The following is a 14,403-nucleotide window of genomic DNA, read 5'->3' as shown; positions in this document are numbered from 1 at the left end:
AAATTGACTGATCAACATTTGTCATCAACCTCCAATTACTTCAAGATCAATTTGAAAAGCGAATTCAACAATTCAATATCATAAGGAGCTTATAGGCACCTTTTTTTGTAAATCCAAATAAACGTAACCGAAATAGCAACATACATTTCAGAATTTCTTCAAGTAAGGAGATAGAAATTCTGGATCTCCAGAATCACATTAGCCTCAAAACTATTATATCTGAATCTGAAAAACGGGAAATTCTGGAATACAGAAATAAATTTCCACTCTTAAAAAGAGCAGCATATAAAAAAAAGTCGTTTTTTAGTTCCACATATACTTGTGCGAATCATTACTTTTGACAATGAATATCATAAAATCAAAATATGGATCATGACTTACAGATGAACACCTTGCCGATTGCTTGCAAGCAGGAATTTCGTCATATTCTCCCGATTCTGAAGTGCTGGTCAGTGAAATGCAATGCCAAAGATCACATTGACTGTATTTTATATATTTTATAAGTAATTTTTATATATTGCTTTGCAAGTTATTTAGTGATCATTTATTTTACACAATATTAATTATTCATAAATTAAATTTATTTTTAAAATTAAATCTTTTGCGCATTACATGTAGTGTGTATTATTACCTATATCTAACAACTACAAATTAATCTTAAAAAAATAAATGGTGCCCGCCATTCGATCGATATTTTGGTTTTTGCTCTTAGGTTCAAAAAGGTTGAGGACCCCTGGCTCAGAGTATTAAGCATTACCAATTTCATTTTTATTAATTTCAATTCAGTAATTTTTTGGAAGTTTTGTATGCAACAAATCAAAAAATAAGCTTAACTATTTTCAAAAAACAATTTTATTAAAAAAATATTTACATGTCTATTAATACAAAAAACGCAAGTATAATTAAAACAAAGTATTCAAAAATATATATGTTTTTAACATTAAATGTCAACACTACAGATCAAATTAAAAAATTTACAGATAAAACAATGAACTCATATATTTACAGGATGGTGAACATACTTTTTTAATGGAGTTTAGCTTGCTAAAACTTCAATATAAAAAGTATTTTACGAATTCGGAACGTCTTGCAGCCTTCCTTCAAAAAAATTATAAAACTCTGCTCCATTTTTCAAGATATTCTCAAATTCAGACTTCATTTTCCATCCCCTGATATCGAACCGAAAATTCTCTTTATCAAAGAGTTCTTTTTCAAAAACTGGTTATTTTATCATGATCAAGTAAAGTCCATAAAAATTATTTTGCATTTTGTTAATGTATATAGTGCTTGAAAATATTTTTTGAGTACTTAAAAAGTTTTTAAAAGGTGCTTATTTTTTGTTTTAGGATTTGGGTACTAACCTTGTTCATGAACTCTTTACCTTTACAGTTTGAGTACAATTCTCAACCTGTGTTTTTACGGTAAAACAGTAAAGTTCATACCATTGAAGGAACCATTCCTCAATTTCACAAGACTGATATTGTAAGCTTAGGATATAATACATCACTTGTAAGATAATGTACTGGGTGAGAACAATTATTAAAATAATTATTTTAATTGCTCTCAGTATACAACCCTAATTTTTGTATGTTGTAAAATTATATACATAACGAGTTATCATTGTATAATTATTTAATATTGTATAATTATGTCCCCTTGTCATCTGTCTAACCGTGGGAGGTTTTCGTGGTTTTCCTCCACATTAAATTAAATGCAGGTTGGTTCCACCAAGAAGCTCTCCTTGAAGCAAATTTCTCCCAATACTTGATCCAGGAGTTCCCTTGTCTTCTGGATTAGTTTCAAAATTACAAGGCGACAGAGCTGAACACGAGTAGTTGTAAACCCAAAATTGGGACACTATGTAAAATCACTGTTATTTTATTTCTCCAATGTTGGCAGGAATGCAATGAAAAACTACTTATCATTTTGAAAATATTTAACATGATGAACGTATTTTCCTTGTTTCATCAGTCATAAAATTAAGTGTTAAAGAAGAAAGTTTAATTTACTGGTTTGGAATGGTATCTAGTCTATTGGCATCTGCACAAGCTAAAAATGAATATAATAAGAATTATGGTAATTTTCCACTCAAACTTAGTAATAAAATCTCCTGACTTTTCCACAATTTTCATTAAAATTTAAATTAAATTCCGAATTACACTTTTGTTATAAAAGGCAATATTTTGTCAGAAATAAAATATATTTTTGTTCAATTGGCAATAAAACTTATTTCTTGATAGAAAATTTGCAAAATATCAAATTTTGTAAAAAATAAAATTCAAATAAGCTTAACATGTGGATTTTTAGTGTAGACAATTAGATGAATTTCAGACAGAAGCATTATTTTGGACAGAAATTGGAAAGAAATTTTTTTTTATGAAGTAATATATTAAAATTATTTAGTCTGCCATCAAGCAGCCAATTTATGATTAGAAAATAACAAAAAGCTTAAAAAGCAAGCTTAATTTTTAAAAACTAAGTATTTTTAACTAATTTGAAACAGGAAATTGTTTAACAAAAATATTTTTCACAAATTAATATTTTTAACAAAATTTAATAATAGCAAAATTTTTACACAGAATAATAAAAATATATGTTAGACATTGGAGCCTCATTGGTTACTAATTGTTATCATCAATTTTAAAATTGATTATTTCTCAGGTCTGTGTAAAGTTTTTTCAAGTTTTGGCCAACACCTGGAACGATTCTTGAAAATAATGATAATTAGCCAATGAGTTGAATAAGCTTCACAAAGTTAATAGGTTGTAAAAGCTTTACTGCAACATGGTTAAACTTTTTTGGATTAAAACTAAAATTATATCATTAATTTGTAAAAACTACTTTTTGTTCAAAAATTTGTTTTAAATTTTTTCTTCAATCTAACAATATTTTCAGTTCTAATACTATATTTTTAATCTTTCTGCATAAATTAAGTTTGGCTTTTAATCAGATGTAAGATTACTTTTTTCTTTAATAATAGATTTATTGATGAACTATGTTACTTTGTTACCATGCTACTTAATTTTTTTCAGATTTTGTGCTTAAAATATTGCTTCTATCTATAATTTATATACTTGTGTATTTTAAAATCTACATGGTAAACCATCTACTGAAATGTCATTTTTTACAAAAATAATATGTGATATATTTTTGATCAAAAAGTAATTTGTAATTTATTGTATAAAAAATTATATATTTGATGAGATCTTGCCTCATATTAAAAAAATATATTCTGGAAATTTGAAAAATTTTCCTGACAAAGTATGGGGATTTTATTTCTGAAATTTGAGTGGGAACCCTGCCACAATAGTTATGAAAAAAAAAAAAAAAAAAAGCTTTTTGCATAGTAGCATAAAAAACTTCAAAGACACGATTCCCAAATCACAGATTAAAATTTAATAAAAAATGCAATTTAAAAGAAGCATATGTTAAATAAAATATTTTTTTCTTTTATTAATTTCAAAATTAGATTAGTTATTTAACTCCCAAATGAAATAATTTCATAATATGAGCCCATTAAAAAAATTTAAAATTTAGTTTAAAATTGTAAATTAATTATTTTTTTTAATAAGATTTTAATATTTTTGATTGAAGTATTACTAATTTTAAATGCAACTAAATGTCATTTCCAAAAATATAAATTTGAATTCAATTCCTCAATTTTAAAAATTCTGTGGTTATTGAATTCAAGTTTTCTTCTTTATAATATTTAAAAGTCCTAAAAATTCTGAAATAAAAAAGTAGTTAGAATGTATAAGATACTTTAATCACTTGGTAGAATTATTTGTGGATAGTTCCACACTTCAACAAATCAAATTTTTACAATTTCAATTTGTCTATTAAATCTTAATAGATTAGACAAAAAAGTAAAATTTCTAGGATCTATAGAAAGGTGATACATTTTGTATTTATTAAAACTTTTTAAAAGTTTTGTTGAAAAATCACAATGTTCAGGTACTTATGTTGATAGGCAATTCTGAAACTAAATTGGCATGAATTTTGTTACTTTTCAATCTATCATATTGAGATATATTCCTGAATAGAAATATTATGCACATTATTATATTTGAAAATATTAGTCCATTTTAAAGAAAATTTTATGTAAAAGTATGTATAATTAAACAAAAATTGTAACATATATATATATTTCTAAAGATATAAAATTTTACTTATCATTAAAATTTCTTTACATTTATTTAATTTTTCTTTTAAATATTACCTGTCAGTTTGGAAAAGATGATATATTGGAATATGATACTGAACGCAATAATCTCACTAAACTCAGCTCAGTAGACGCTAAACGGACTCACAAGTATTTCTTCAAACTGACAGTTGGATTGTAGTTAATTGTTAAAATGGGTTGTGGTTGAATGAATTGCGAAAACGTTGTACAGAACAATGTGAAAAGTAGGTATAAGAAAACCACGTTTTGCATAATACGAGGAAAAAACCGACAGGGTAAAGAAACAAATCTCCTTTTCCAAAAGGAAAAATTAAGTACTTTTTAAAACACCCTATGGAAAAAGAACCTTAAAAGGCTTTTAAATAACGAAAATCGAAAATAGGCACCTTTAAACACTTTTTAAAAACGCTACACACCAAGATGAACAGGGAGAGGCTAGCAACACCTAAAATTAACACATATTAAAGCATCATGATAAGAAAACAAATAATATAGTATTATTGTTTCCCAGTAGATTTCCATAGACTTCAGAAAATATTGATTCTTAGGAAACATTACATCCAAATTTCCTTACACTAGAAGTGGGTTCCCTATTTCGAATGCCAAATCTCAAACTTTTTATTCATCTATTAATATGCACATTCATAACTATTCTCACTAATGATGGAAAAAACAAAGAAATTTAGAACTTGAATAATCAAGACACTGGCAACAAAGCAATGATGTAATTTGATACTCAGATTTATTATAACTTACCTCCATAATGTATTCGGAAAAATATTTTATACATACAGTTGGACCTTGATATGATGACGCTGTCAAATTGGACAAAAACATCATAAATTAGAAGATATCATTATATCGGAGATATAAAAATTGCCATTATAATTGAAATTCCCATGAAAATGCAAACAAATTTAATTACATTTTGTTATTTTTGTTTGTTTACTCTCATCTTACTGGAAGGCTTGGACCCCTGCTCGCTTTGCTCACCAATCCCCCCAAACGATTCTCGTTCATCATTGTTTACTTCTTCTTAAATGCCAATATTTTGCATAAACACGTGGAACATTTTGGTTTCTAAATAAACAATCATTTTAGCTTCATGCAAGAACATTTGCTAACATAACGAAACGGATGATCACTGGAATTTGTAAAATAAACCTTTTTTCTTTCTGTGCACTACAGCCTATGACAGGCCAAGGGAGTCCCAATAAGTTTTTGCCATCTTGATCAATTCTGTGCCACAGACTTCCAGTTAGTTATTCCTATTATCTTTAGGTCCTTCTCAACTGCGTCCAGCCACCCAGTTGGTGGACGACTTTTTTTCTTGTACCTTCCGGTTTGAAAATGGTTACTTTTTTGCAGAGTTTCGGTAAACAGATCTAAAAAGGTGTTCCAGTCATTAAATGATTAGCCTTAATAGCATGAACTAGGTCTGGGCGCTTATACTTCTTTTTTGAGAGAGAGGGATACTTAGAAGAATTTTTGGTGCAGTCTATGAGAATAAAAAATGGTGCACCCTTTACAATCATGAGTTATATTACATGAAATAATCCTTTGGACTTTAAAAAAAAAAGTTTAGCCACAAGAACACAGTATGTGTGACTCAATCAGAACAGATAAATAAAAAGTAATTTTACTCATTTACAAAATTTATATCAATTCAAATAGAGAAAGGTTATCAGGGGTCTGTCCAGACATATTGTAAAAGGTCCTGTTTTTGTAAAATTGTGAAAAAACTACACATAATTTGTGAATATAAAACTAGCGGTAAGCCATACTCTTTCAACCAGAGTCCTACTTTTGAGAATTTGTGCAAATAGGGTCTTGTTATTGAAAAAATTGCTTAAAGCCTTTTTTAAGAAGTTTTCAAATTGCAAATAGATACAAGATTCTGCTCAACAATGGCTGCTACTAAATTAGAGATGCTACATACAAATATTTGGTATTTAGCCTATACTGCTCAACATAGAATATTCATCTCAGACGAATAATAGAAACAAAATCACTCACATTTTTAATAATTTCATTTGACATACTTTAAATAACACAATTTAGTTATGTATCAATTTTAATGTGTTACACATTAAGTAAACTTAAACAATTCTTAAATTTATAATATTTTATTTCAAAAATTGCCAGAAATTAATTTTTATTACTTAATAATCTATTAATTAATGTTAAGAATAATTAATTGATTATGAATCATAAATTGATCAATAATTTATTTACAAAAAAAAATATTTAATATCATTAAGAATATGCACACGATGCTTGTAAAAGTAGAAATATTTTCTTAGAATTTAAACTTGGGTTAAATTTCAAATCTGTAGTTGCATTTCAGCAGTTATCTTTTTTTTACTACAAGTTTAACAGTTGCTGAAATTGTAGTAAATTCTCGAAATAACAATAGAATCATACTTTTTTTCCTTGTACACATTTCTACACGCTTTCTTGATTTCAAGTTTCTAAGTCAAATACTTTTTGAGCAGAAAAAGCAAAATGTAATGCAAAAGCAATGAAAATAAAAAAAAAGGTAGAAAAAATTCACACAAAAAGCTTTCAAAATTGAAAAATTCGTGAACAAATTGAAATTTTAAAAAAAAAATCTCCTTGTTAAGATTATAAACAAACACGTGGAAACCTTTTAACATGCCAAATTTTGACTCTGTAGTGGTATCCCTGCAGTCTGCGAACAATGGTATTTTTTCCAACAAGCTTAACAATTAATTTTTTAATGATAATTTTTTTTATTTCATCACAATTCCTGAGCACTTTTCTAAGTATCTTAGTAATTTCAAGTTTTCATGCAGCAAAACAAAACATAATGAACACTCAAAAGAGTTTTTATGATTTTTTAATAAAGAGAGAATACACAAAGAATTTTCCAACAATTCTAAAATACTTATTCTTTTTTGTTGAAAGATGATTTGGTAAGTTGTTGAAACATGGTATTTCAAGGCAACAATATTAGAGGACCTCTAAATACTGTGATTTTTTAACATTATTAATATAGAAGATTAAATAGAACCAAGCTGAAAAGAGGCTAAAATTGAGAAATCGTCATTGACGGGTATATATATATTTAAAACTGCATATACATTTAAAATCTGTTTGTAATTCTGTCGACATAAATCTACTAGCACGCTCATTTCCTTCATTTTTCTGCATTTGAGAATTACATGTCTAAGTAATGCATCATGATTACTTAATATTCACATCTCCTCTACAACCTTGGCCACAATTGACGCATTATAATGCGTAAGCAGATTACTCCTGTTATTTACGATGATGGCTAGATTTTAAATTTCAAATGAAATCATAAAAAAAAAAGTGATAAATAATTACACTGTTATTGTTCACAAATGCAAGTGCAAAATACACACCTAAAGCTTGTGTTCATAATTCAATTATCGGCACTTGGTTCGGGAGAAGGCTACATTCATTTGCAATATAAATTTATACTAAATATCAATTGCAAAAATTTCATTTTAGTTTGTTTAAATTTCAAAATAAAACATCTAATGAAGTACCAAAAACTTTGAATGAGAACTAATTGGGTTCATTAATTTTCTGTTAATAAGAAATAAAATAAAAGATTTTTCATAAAAAAGTAGGTCCAATTTAAATAGAATAGGATATTTAAAATGAAATCAAAGAATAATGAGGGTAATATGAAACATAATGCAAAAACTGCGCAATTTCCAGAATGATAAAAAAGATTTTGTGTTCATTGTTAAGAAATGATCCAATTATTTATACCTGTTACAAACATATTTATAATACATGGCAAGAAAAATAAATAAATAAACATTAAATAAGCTAATGTTTGAACAAGAAATGCAATGCTTAACTTGTATAATTCTGATAGGATTTAGTTTAAAAAAATACTCAAAACATTAAATACTTTTTATTCATAAGCAGATAAAATAAAAACGGAATTGTTCTTAATAAGAAAAAAAAAGGATTTTTTCTGGCCCATACAAAACAAATCCAAAATGAAATTAAAAGTTAAGATTTTTTGCTCATATTACCCTGCATTAAATGTATTCTTAAAACCTTAAAAAATGCAGTAAGGAAAAAAGAAGTAAATTCAATCTAGCCTGCCTTTAAAATCATATTTAAAAATATTTTTCATTACAATTGTTTTGATCGCAAAAATTGTAGTTTTTGATAATTACAATACTATTATAATTTAACTTTTAAAATATTATAAAATATTTTTTTTAAATGTAGTAAATAATTTTTACAGAATAAATATCACTTCATAGATTAGTGGGTATTTTCCTAACGTCTACTCTTTTTTATTATTAATAAAACCTTCGGAAGGTTAAGATAAAATAAAAGAAAAAATATATTTAGCAACCAAAACAAAGAATCAAGCATATATTTAGAACTGGCTTCTCAATTTTTTGGGTGCCAAAAATCAGTTACAAATTACTTCAGATAAGCCTCATTTATTTAAGCTAATATGAAACATGATAATATAAATTCTGTAAAAATATGTTTTTACATAAGTAAAACAAAAACATGAACACCAACATTTTCATTTTGAACAGATTAAACAGTTAAAAATATTAACCCCAAATAACCTAATATTAAAAAATTTATGTGCATATATATTTAATAAATTCCTTATGGATTTTTCGACATTCCATTACAAAATTTACATGGGATCCAAAAATTAATTGGATGAAACAATATATTCCGCACTTTGTAACATAACACCTAGTTAATTTTAGCACTGGTTTAATGAATTTACTATTAAAGTATCATTAATTTAATCAGTTCAAATAAAATAACAAATAAAAAGAATTAACATTCATACCTAATAAAGTATCCTCAGGTTCTGAACCATGTGTAATCGAAGTTTTTGTAAACAACAAAAAAGTGACAGAACATCCAAATTATCTAAAATAATAATATAAAACATTTAAAATGCACATAGAATAAAATATATAAATTTTTAGTGTACTATAATGCAACAATTTCATATATGAGCAAATGTAATATTTTTACTTTTTAACTGCTTAAGCAAATATTTTTTTTTTTTTTTTTTTTTTTTTAAAGTTATATAGTTGCAAGCATTAGAGAAGCAATTATAAGAAGATTATGTGCATTTTTGTTTACAACATAGAAAGGAAATTTTATAGTAGCTAGGGATTTCCTCATCTTGTTGCAAATCAAGCCAGAAAAATAGGAAATTGGAGCATACTGAAATTTTATAAACATATGCATATGCAAATACAATTTTATTTCAAGCTAGAAGAAACACATTTTTATTTGTTCAAGTAAAATATTTTAAATCTGTCGCTTCAAAAATGTATTATCAGACTATTGAATAAAAATTAAGTAAAATTGAAACACATAACAATCCATTTTTAATTAGAGAATTTTTAAATAAAAAAAATGTTACGACGATGGGGCACATTTTATAACTCATATTGCTTCCTTCAGTGGAAACTAAAAAAAGTTGATTTTAAAGATGTCATACAAACAAATTATGCTACTCACAAGACATAAGTTTCATCAAATATTTCAACAAAAAGCAAACACCTTTTAAATGCTTTTTAAGAAATCAAAAATTTTTCTTAAGCACTATATACATTAACAAAATGCAAATAATTTTCAAAGACTTTACATGATCATGATAAAATAACTAGTTTCTGATAAAGAACTCTTTTCTTGATTATATGAGCCATTATAAAATGATCGATAGATTTTTCAGCTTGATTTCAGAGGGTAAAAAAGAAGCCTGAAATGGAGAATATCTTGCAAAATGCTCCCACATATTTAATCTACTGTTTTACCTTAACTATATGGAAATGAAATATTTTATGACTGTGGTGTAAATGGCAAATATAAAGTACAAATATTTATAACTCTATAAATAACTAAGGTTTTCAGAATAAAACATTTAAATTCTCACATTTGTGAGTCCAGCCAGCGAGTGTAGTAAATGATGACTGGTGCATGCTAAACCTGTCAGGTCAGAAAGTTCTCCATAACAAATCAATACCCCTGGGGTACTGAATTAGAGATTCTGTGGTTCAGGTCAAAATTCTGTAAGCAAATGAATGGGTTTGCCCTATAAGCAGATGTGGCAGAATTATTGGCCAAAGATGGAAAACAAGAACAATTGCACCAGCTCTGTCTCAATGGCCGACAACAACAAGAATCAACTATATTTGGACAACAGGAGAAATTTAAGAACATTGATTTATAACGGGGGTAATATAAAATGGTATAATAATATCAATTTTATTAAAACATTAAACAGTATATTGTATTAAATTCATAATATTGAGTTCCATAATAATATCAACTATAGCAGTAATCTTAATTACACAAATTTAAGTTGTTTGGACTGTTAAATTATTTGAAACACTTTAAAAATTGAATAATATATTGCGGTTTAATTTCGAAGAAAAGCACAGTACTGCTTAAATTTAAATTATAAGTTTAAGCAGTGAGAAGTTATCAACTGAAATAAAATTAGTTCGAAACAATTCCAAAATGAAAACAAATCTTCAGTATAGTTGACATATTAACAGATTAGAAACATTTATTATTTTCTCTCACAAAATCATTCATCAATGAATATGGATATTAGATTATCTGAATCATGCCCACCTGATATAAGACCATTAAAAGTTATAAAGAAAAATAAATAAAAGGTATAATTTTTAAAAAAATAAAATTATTTTAAACAGCCACTGAGGCTCAGGAGATAGAACGCTCGAATCTTCATGAGGTGGATCGGGTTCGAATCCCAGGGGTAGCTGATGATTACGAATTACACACCAGGCTCGCACAGCCCACAGTGCAGATGTAAAATATTCTCAGTAGTAGACAAATCATCGCTAGAGCTTCGGTGACAAAGATAATTGCAAAAATCGAAAGTGACATTCTTAAACCGGTCATAAGTGTGGAAGATCTCGAAGAATTACTCAGATTGAGGGCTTAATCAAAATCGATGCCACTGAAGAGAATTTAAATGTATAGAAGAGTACAAAGAAAAAAATAACTAGAACAAAATTTAGAACATCATTAAGAATTTAAACAAAGAACTTGATTCAAATAATTCCTTTCAGGAAACTAATATTTCTCTAAATAGTCCCAATCAGAGTGACATTCAAACTGTTGAACAGGAACGCATAAAGTTACCTAAATTAACTGTTCCTAAGTACTGAATGATTAAATGTTTGGAATTGTTTCAATTCTTCAATTAATGAGAACCTCAATTAATATAAGTGGTCATCAAAGGCACTGTAAAAAATTTACATATTTTAGAATTTATAAAAAAATTAATTAATATTACAAATGATCACAATATAAACTAATTGTGAAGTAGGAATTAAAAGTTTAAAAATAATATACAGTTTATCTTCTCTTTTACGCACTTATAAATTGCGTGTTTCCCTGAGCAATGCACAAACAATTTCCCCTTAAAAGTTTTGTATCACTGGTTTATACAAATACAGCTCATAAAGATACTGTAAAAATTAAAAAAAAATTAAAAAAACTATGGAGCATTGTAAAATCGTCTTAAATTGTTTTTAATTTATAATTTTATTCTTTTTATTTAATTTTTAATTTAAAAAATTATTCATTTTATAAAAAAAAAAGGTATGCAAGTACTCCATGAAAAAATTTTGCTTTTTAGTCCTGCATTTAGATAAAAATTATTAAATATTTTATAAAATGCATAAATGTTATTCTTTAACAGAGAGCTTTAACTTGGGTTCCCTTGACTTAACAGTTTATCTTTAAGTAATATACGAGGTGATTGTGTAGTAGTATGACAAAGAATGGTAGTGAAGTGTGACAAAGAATGGTAGTGAAGTGTGACAATTTCTGACAAAGAGAAAGAGGGAGTTGAAAATATTAATAAAAAAGTGAAATATCAATAATGAACATTGATTTCATGTAGGAATAAAAAGCAACATACGTGAATATAAATTTTATGATAAACTAAATTTTAATTCATAAGAAATGGATAAGAGAGATATATCAGAAAAAATTAGAGAACAACTATTATTTTACCTGTAAAATAGCTTCAAAATTAAAAGTTAATCCATTTCATAAAGTAAATTCACCACTAGATGCACCAGTCTTCTACCTTCAGGTGTCCACTAAAATTTAGGATATTCTTTATTACAAGCGCGTAATTAATTATAAAGTAAGTGATTTCACAATATACCTACACACACAATGTACATTTACCTATGCCGTGCAAGGTATCTCTATGTATTTACATATTGTATACTTAGAATAGCCTCCCTCCATTAACAAATTTATTTTTTTCTATCAACTGTTTTAGATATAAAATCAAAAATTGCAGTTTTTAAATATTTTATAATATTGATTAAAAAAAAACTTTAGATAAATTTTAATATATTTTGTATTTGTAACATCAGTCACAAGGGCTTTTCTTTTTATTTGCCATTTTCTATAGGTCATTTCATAATTTTTTTTTTAACATGCTTCCTGTTAGTTTAAAACTTTCTCTAGATTAAATCTCAAAAAACCTTCCCATTAATGCATATGGAAGGAGGAGCATTTCAAAATAAAAATAACACATAATCCTCAATGTTCTTCCCATGTAATTTATCAATGAAAAAATTTAAAAATTAAGAAAACATATCAAAATGTAACACAAGTCACCATAGAATTGCCCATTTATGTACATACAATAATATGCATAGGTATTAGTGTGTATAATGTATTTACATAACTATGTTTGAACATATATCCTTAAAAGTATCTATTTAATATGCCTAACAATAGCATTCATTTTAATATGCAATATATGCATTGTGTAGAAAAGTAATCAATTACCAACAATCCTAATTAAAATGTAATTAAACCTACGTGAAATTAGGATTGCATTACTGAAATTATTGTATTTTATAATTACTTGTATTAAAGATAATTGGTTATAATAAGTTTATAATTACTGAGAGTTATGATTTCTCCTAAACTCAAATTATGATAACATGAAGTGCTGATTACTTGCAATTATAGATTTTGATTACTTGTAATTGTGATTATCTGTAACCACTTTTTGTTATGATTATAAGCAATGATTACTGCCTGTAATGAGAAATTGTGATAATATTTTATTACTTGATTACAAATAGTTGATAAACATTTAATTATAATCTGTTATTAGTTACATTCATTTCTAATCAATTACTATAAACATCATGCAAGTTTCCATGAAAATGACAAAATATTTGCAATTTGCTTCTCTCATTAAAACATTTAGTCAGAAAAATTAGTTAAGACTGATAAATGTATTATCATGATGAGTGTATTAAGACTGATGAATGTATGAAATCATTAGCTCAAAATATGCGCAATAAAAGATGAATAACAACTAAATTTACATATAAATTATCATTCAAAATAAATTTAGTCTGACTAAATTTTCTTTGAGTGATATCAGTGGCGTAGTTTTGGGGGACAAAACCCCCACCAAAGTTATATATACATTACTTGATTAATGAAAAATTGAACGGTAAGAAGGGGGTAAATATGAAAAAGTTTTCATTATTAATTTTTTATAATTTAAACGTTTAGAATATATGTTAGAAGGAGATAACCCTCCTCGAACATACATTAAAACTACGTATACTGAGTGATCTCTGTAATAAATGCAGAAGAAAGTTATACGAAAATCATAAAAAGAAACTTTTTAAAAGAATCAAATAAAGAAATGTTTTAAAAGATTTAAATAAAGAAACTTTAAAAAAAAATTAACTCAAGAAACTTGTCACAAAAATCAAATAAAGCTAAAAAAAATCAAATAAATCAGAAATATAAACTTTAATTTCACATAGTGAGAAAATGTTTTTAGACAATATGTAATTTAAAAAGTAGAAAACACACAGACTTTTCTGTAACCAGATATTTTGTACTCAATTTTGATTTCTGAAATTTCATACTCTAAATTGTGAGAACAGAAATGTAGAGTAGCATTCCTGATAAAATTACATATTTCCTCCTTAAAACTATGCTTACAATATCAAAAGTTTATTGCAAATAACTTACTGCCACACAAAATATAGGACATCTCATTTTGTTAGTTGATGCACGCATAAATTTTGTGGTGACTGCATTTATTGGGTTGTCAGGCATACTCAGTGGTGGTGTCATCTGAGAAGTAGAAATAATTCAGCAACAAAAAATAGAAAAAAAGTTATAAACGATAG

The 14,403-nt window shown here is 26.5% G+C and overlaps 1 protein-coding gene across 8 annotated transcripts in view; it reads right to left on the bottom strand.

Annotated features, from left to right (window-relative positions):
- Positions 1 to 854: 854 nt before the first annotated feature.
- Positions 855 to 14,403, bottom strand: part of LOC147812596 (pre-mRNA 3' end processing protein WDR33-like) — a 612,260-nt gene continuing 598,711 nt past the window's right edge. For 5 of the 8 annotated variants that reach the window (XM_087162466.1, XM_087162465.1, XM_087162460.1 and 2 more), the window contains 5 exons: positions 14,243 to 14,347; positions 12,233 to 12,321; positions 11,354 to 11,455; positions 9,015 to 9,097; positions 855 to 2,049 (listed from right to left, as the gene is read on the bottom strand). In XM_087162466.1, coding sequence (XP_087018592.1) covers positions 12,259 to 12,321; positions 14,243 to 14,347 — 168 coding nt within the window. In that variant the 3' untranslated portion in view covers positions 855 to 2,049; positions 9,015 to 9,097; positions 11,354 to 11,455; positions 12,233 to 12,258. Of the gene's footprint in view, positions 2,050 to 9,014; positions 9,098 to 10,115; positions 10,369 to 11,353; positions 11,456 to 12,232; positions 12,322 to 14,242; positions 14,348 to 14,403 lie in introns of all 8 variants that reach the window. The other 3 variants (XM_087162462.1, XR_015433457.1, XM_087162461.1) reach the window with 3 other exon arrangements.

This window comes from Parasteatoda tepidariorum, chromosome 4 (genome assembly GCF_982258835.1).
Source record: "Parasteatoda tepidariorum strain Cologne lab strain chromosome 4, Ptep-v5.0, whole genome shotgun sequence".
NCBI classification, from domain to species: Eukaryota; Metazoa; Arthropoda; class Arachnida; order Araneae; family Theridiidae; genus Parasteatoda; species Parasteatoda tepidariorum.
Note: the sequence above shows the minus strand (reverse complement) of the source record. Positions and strands in the feature narration are given on the sequence as shown.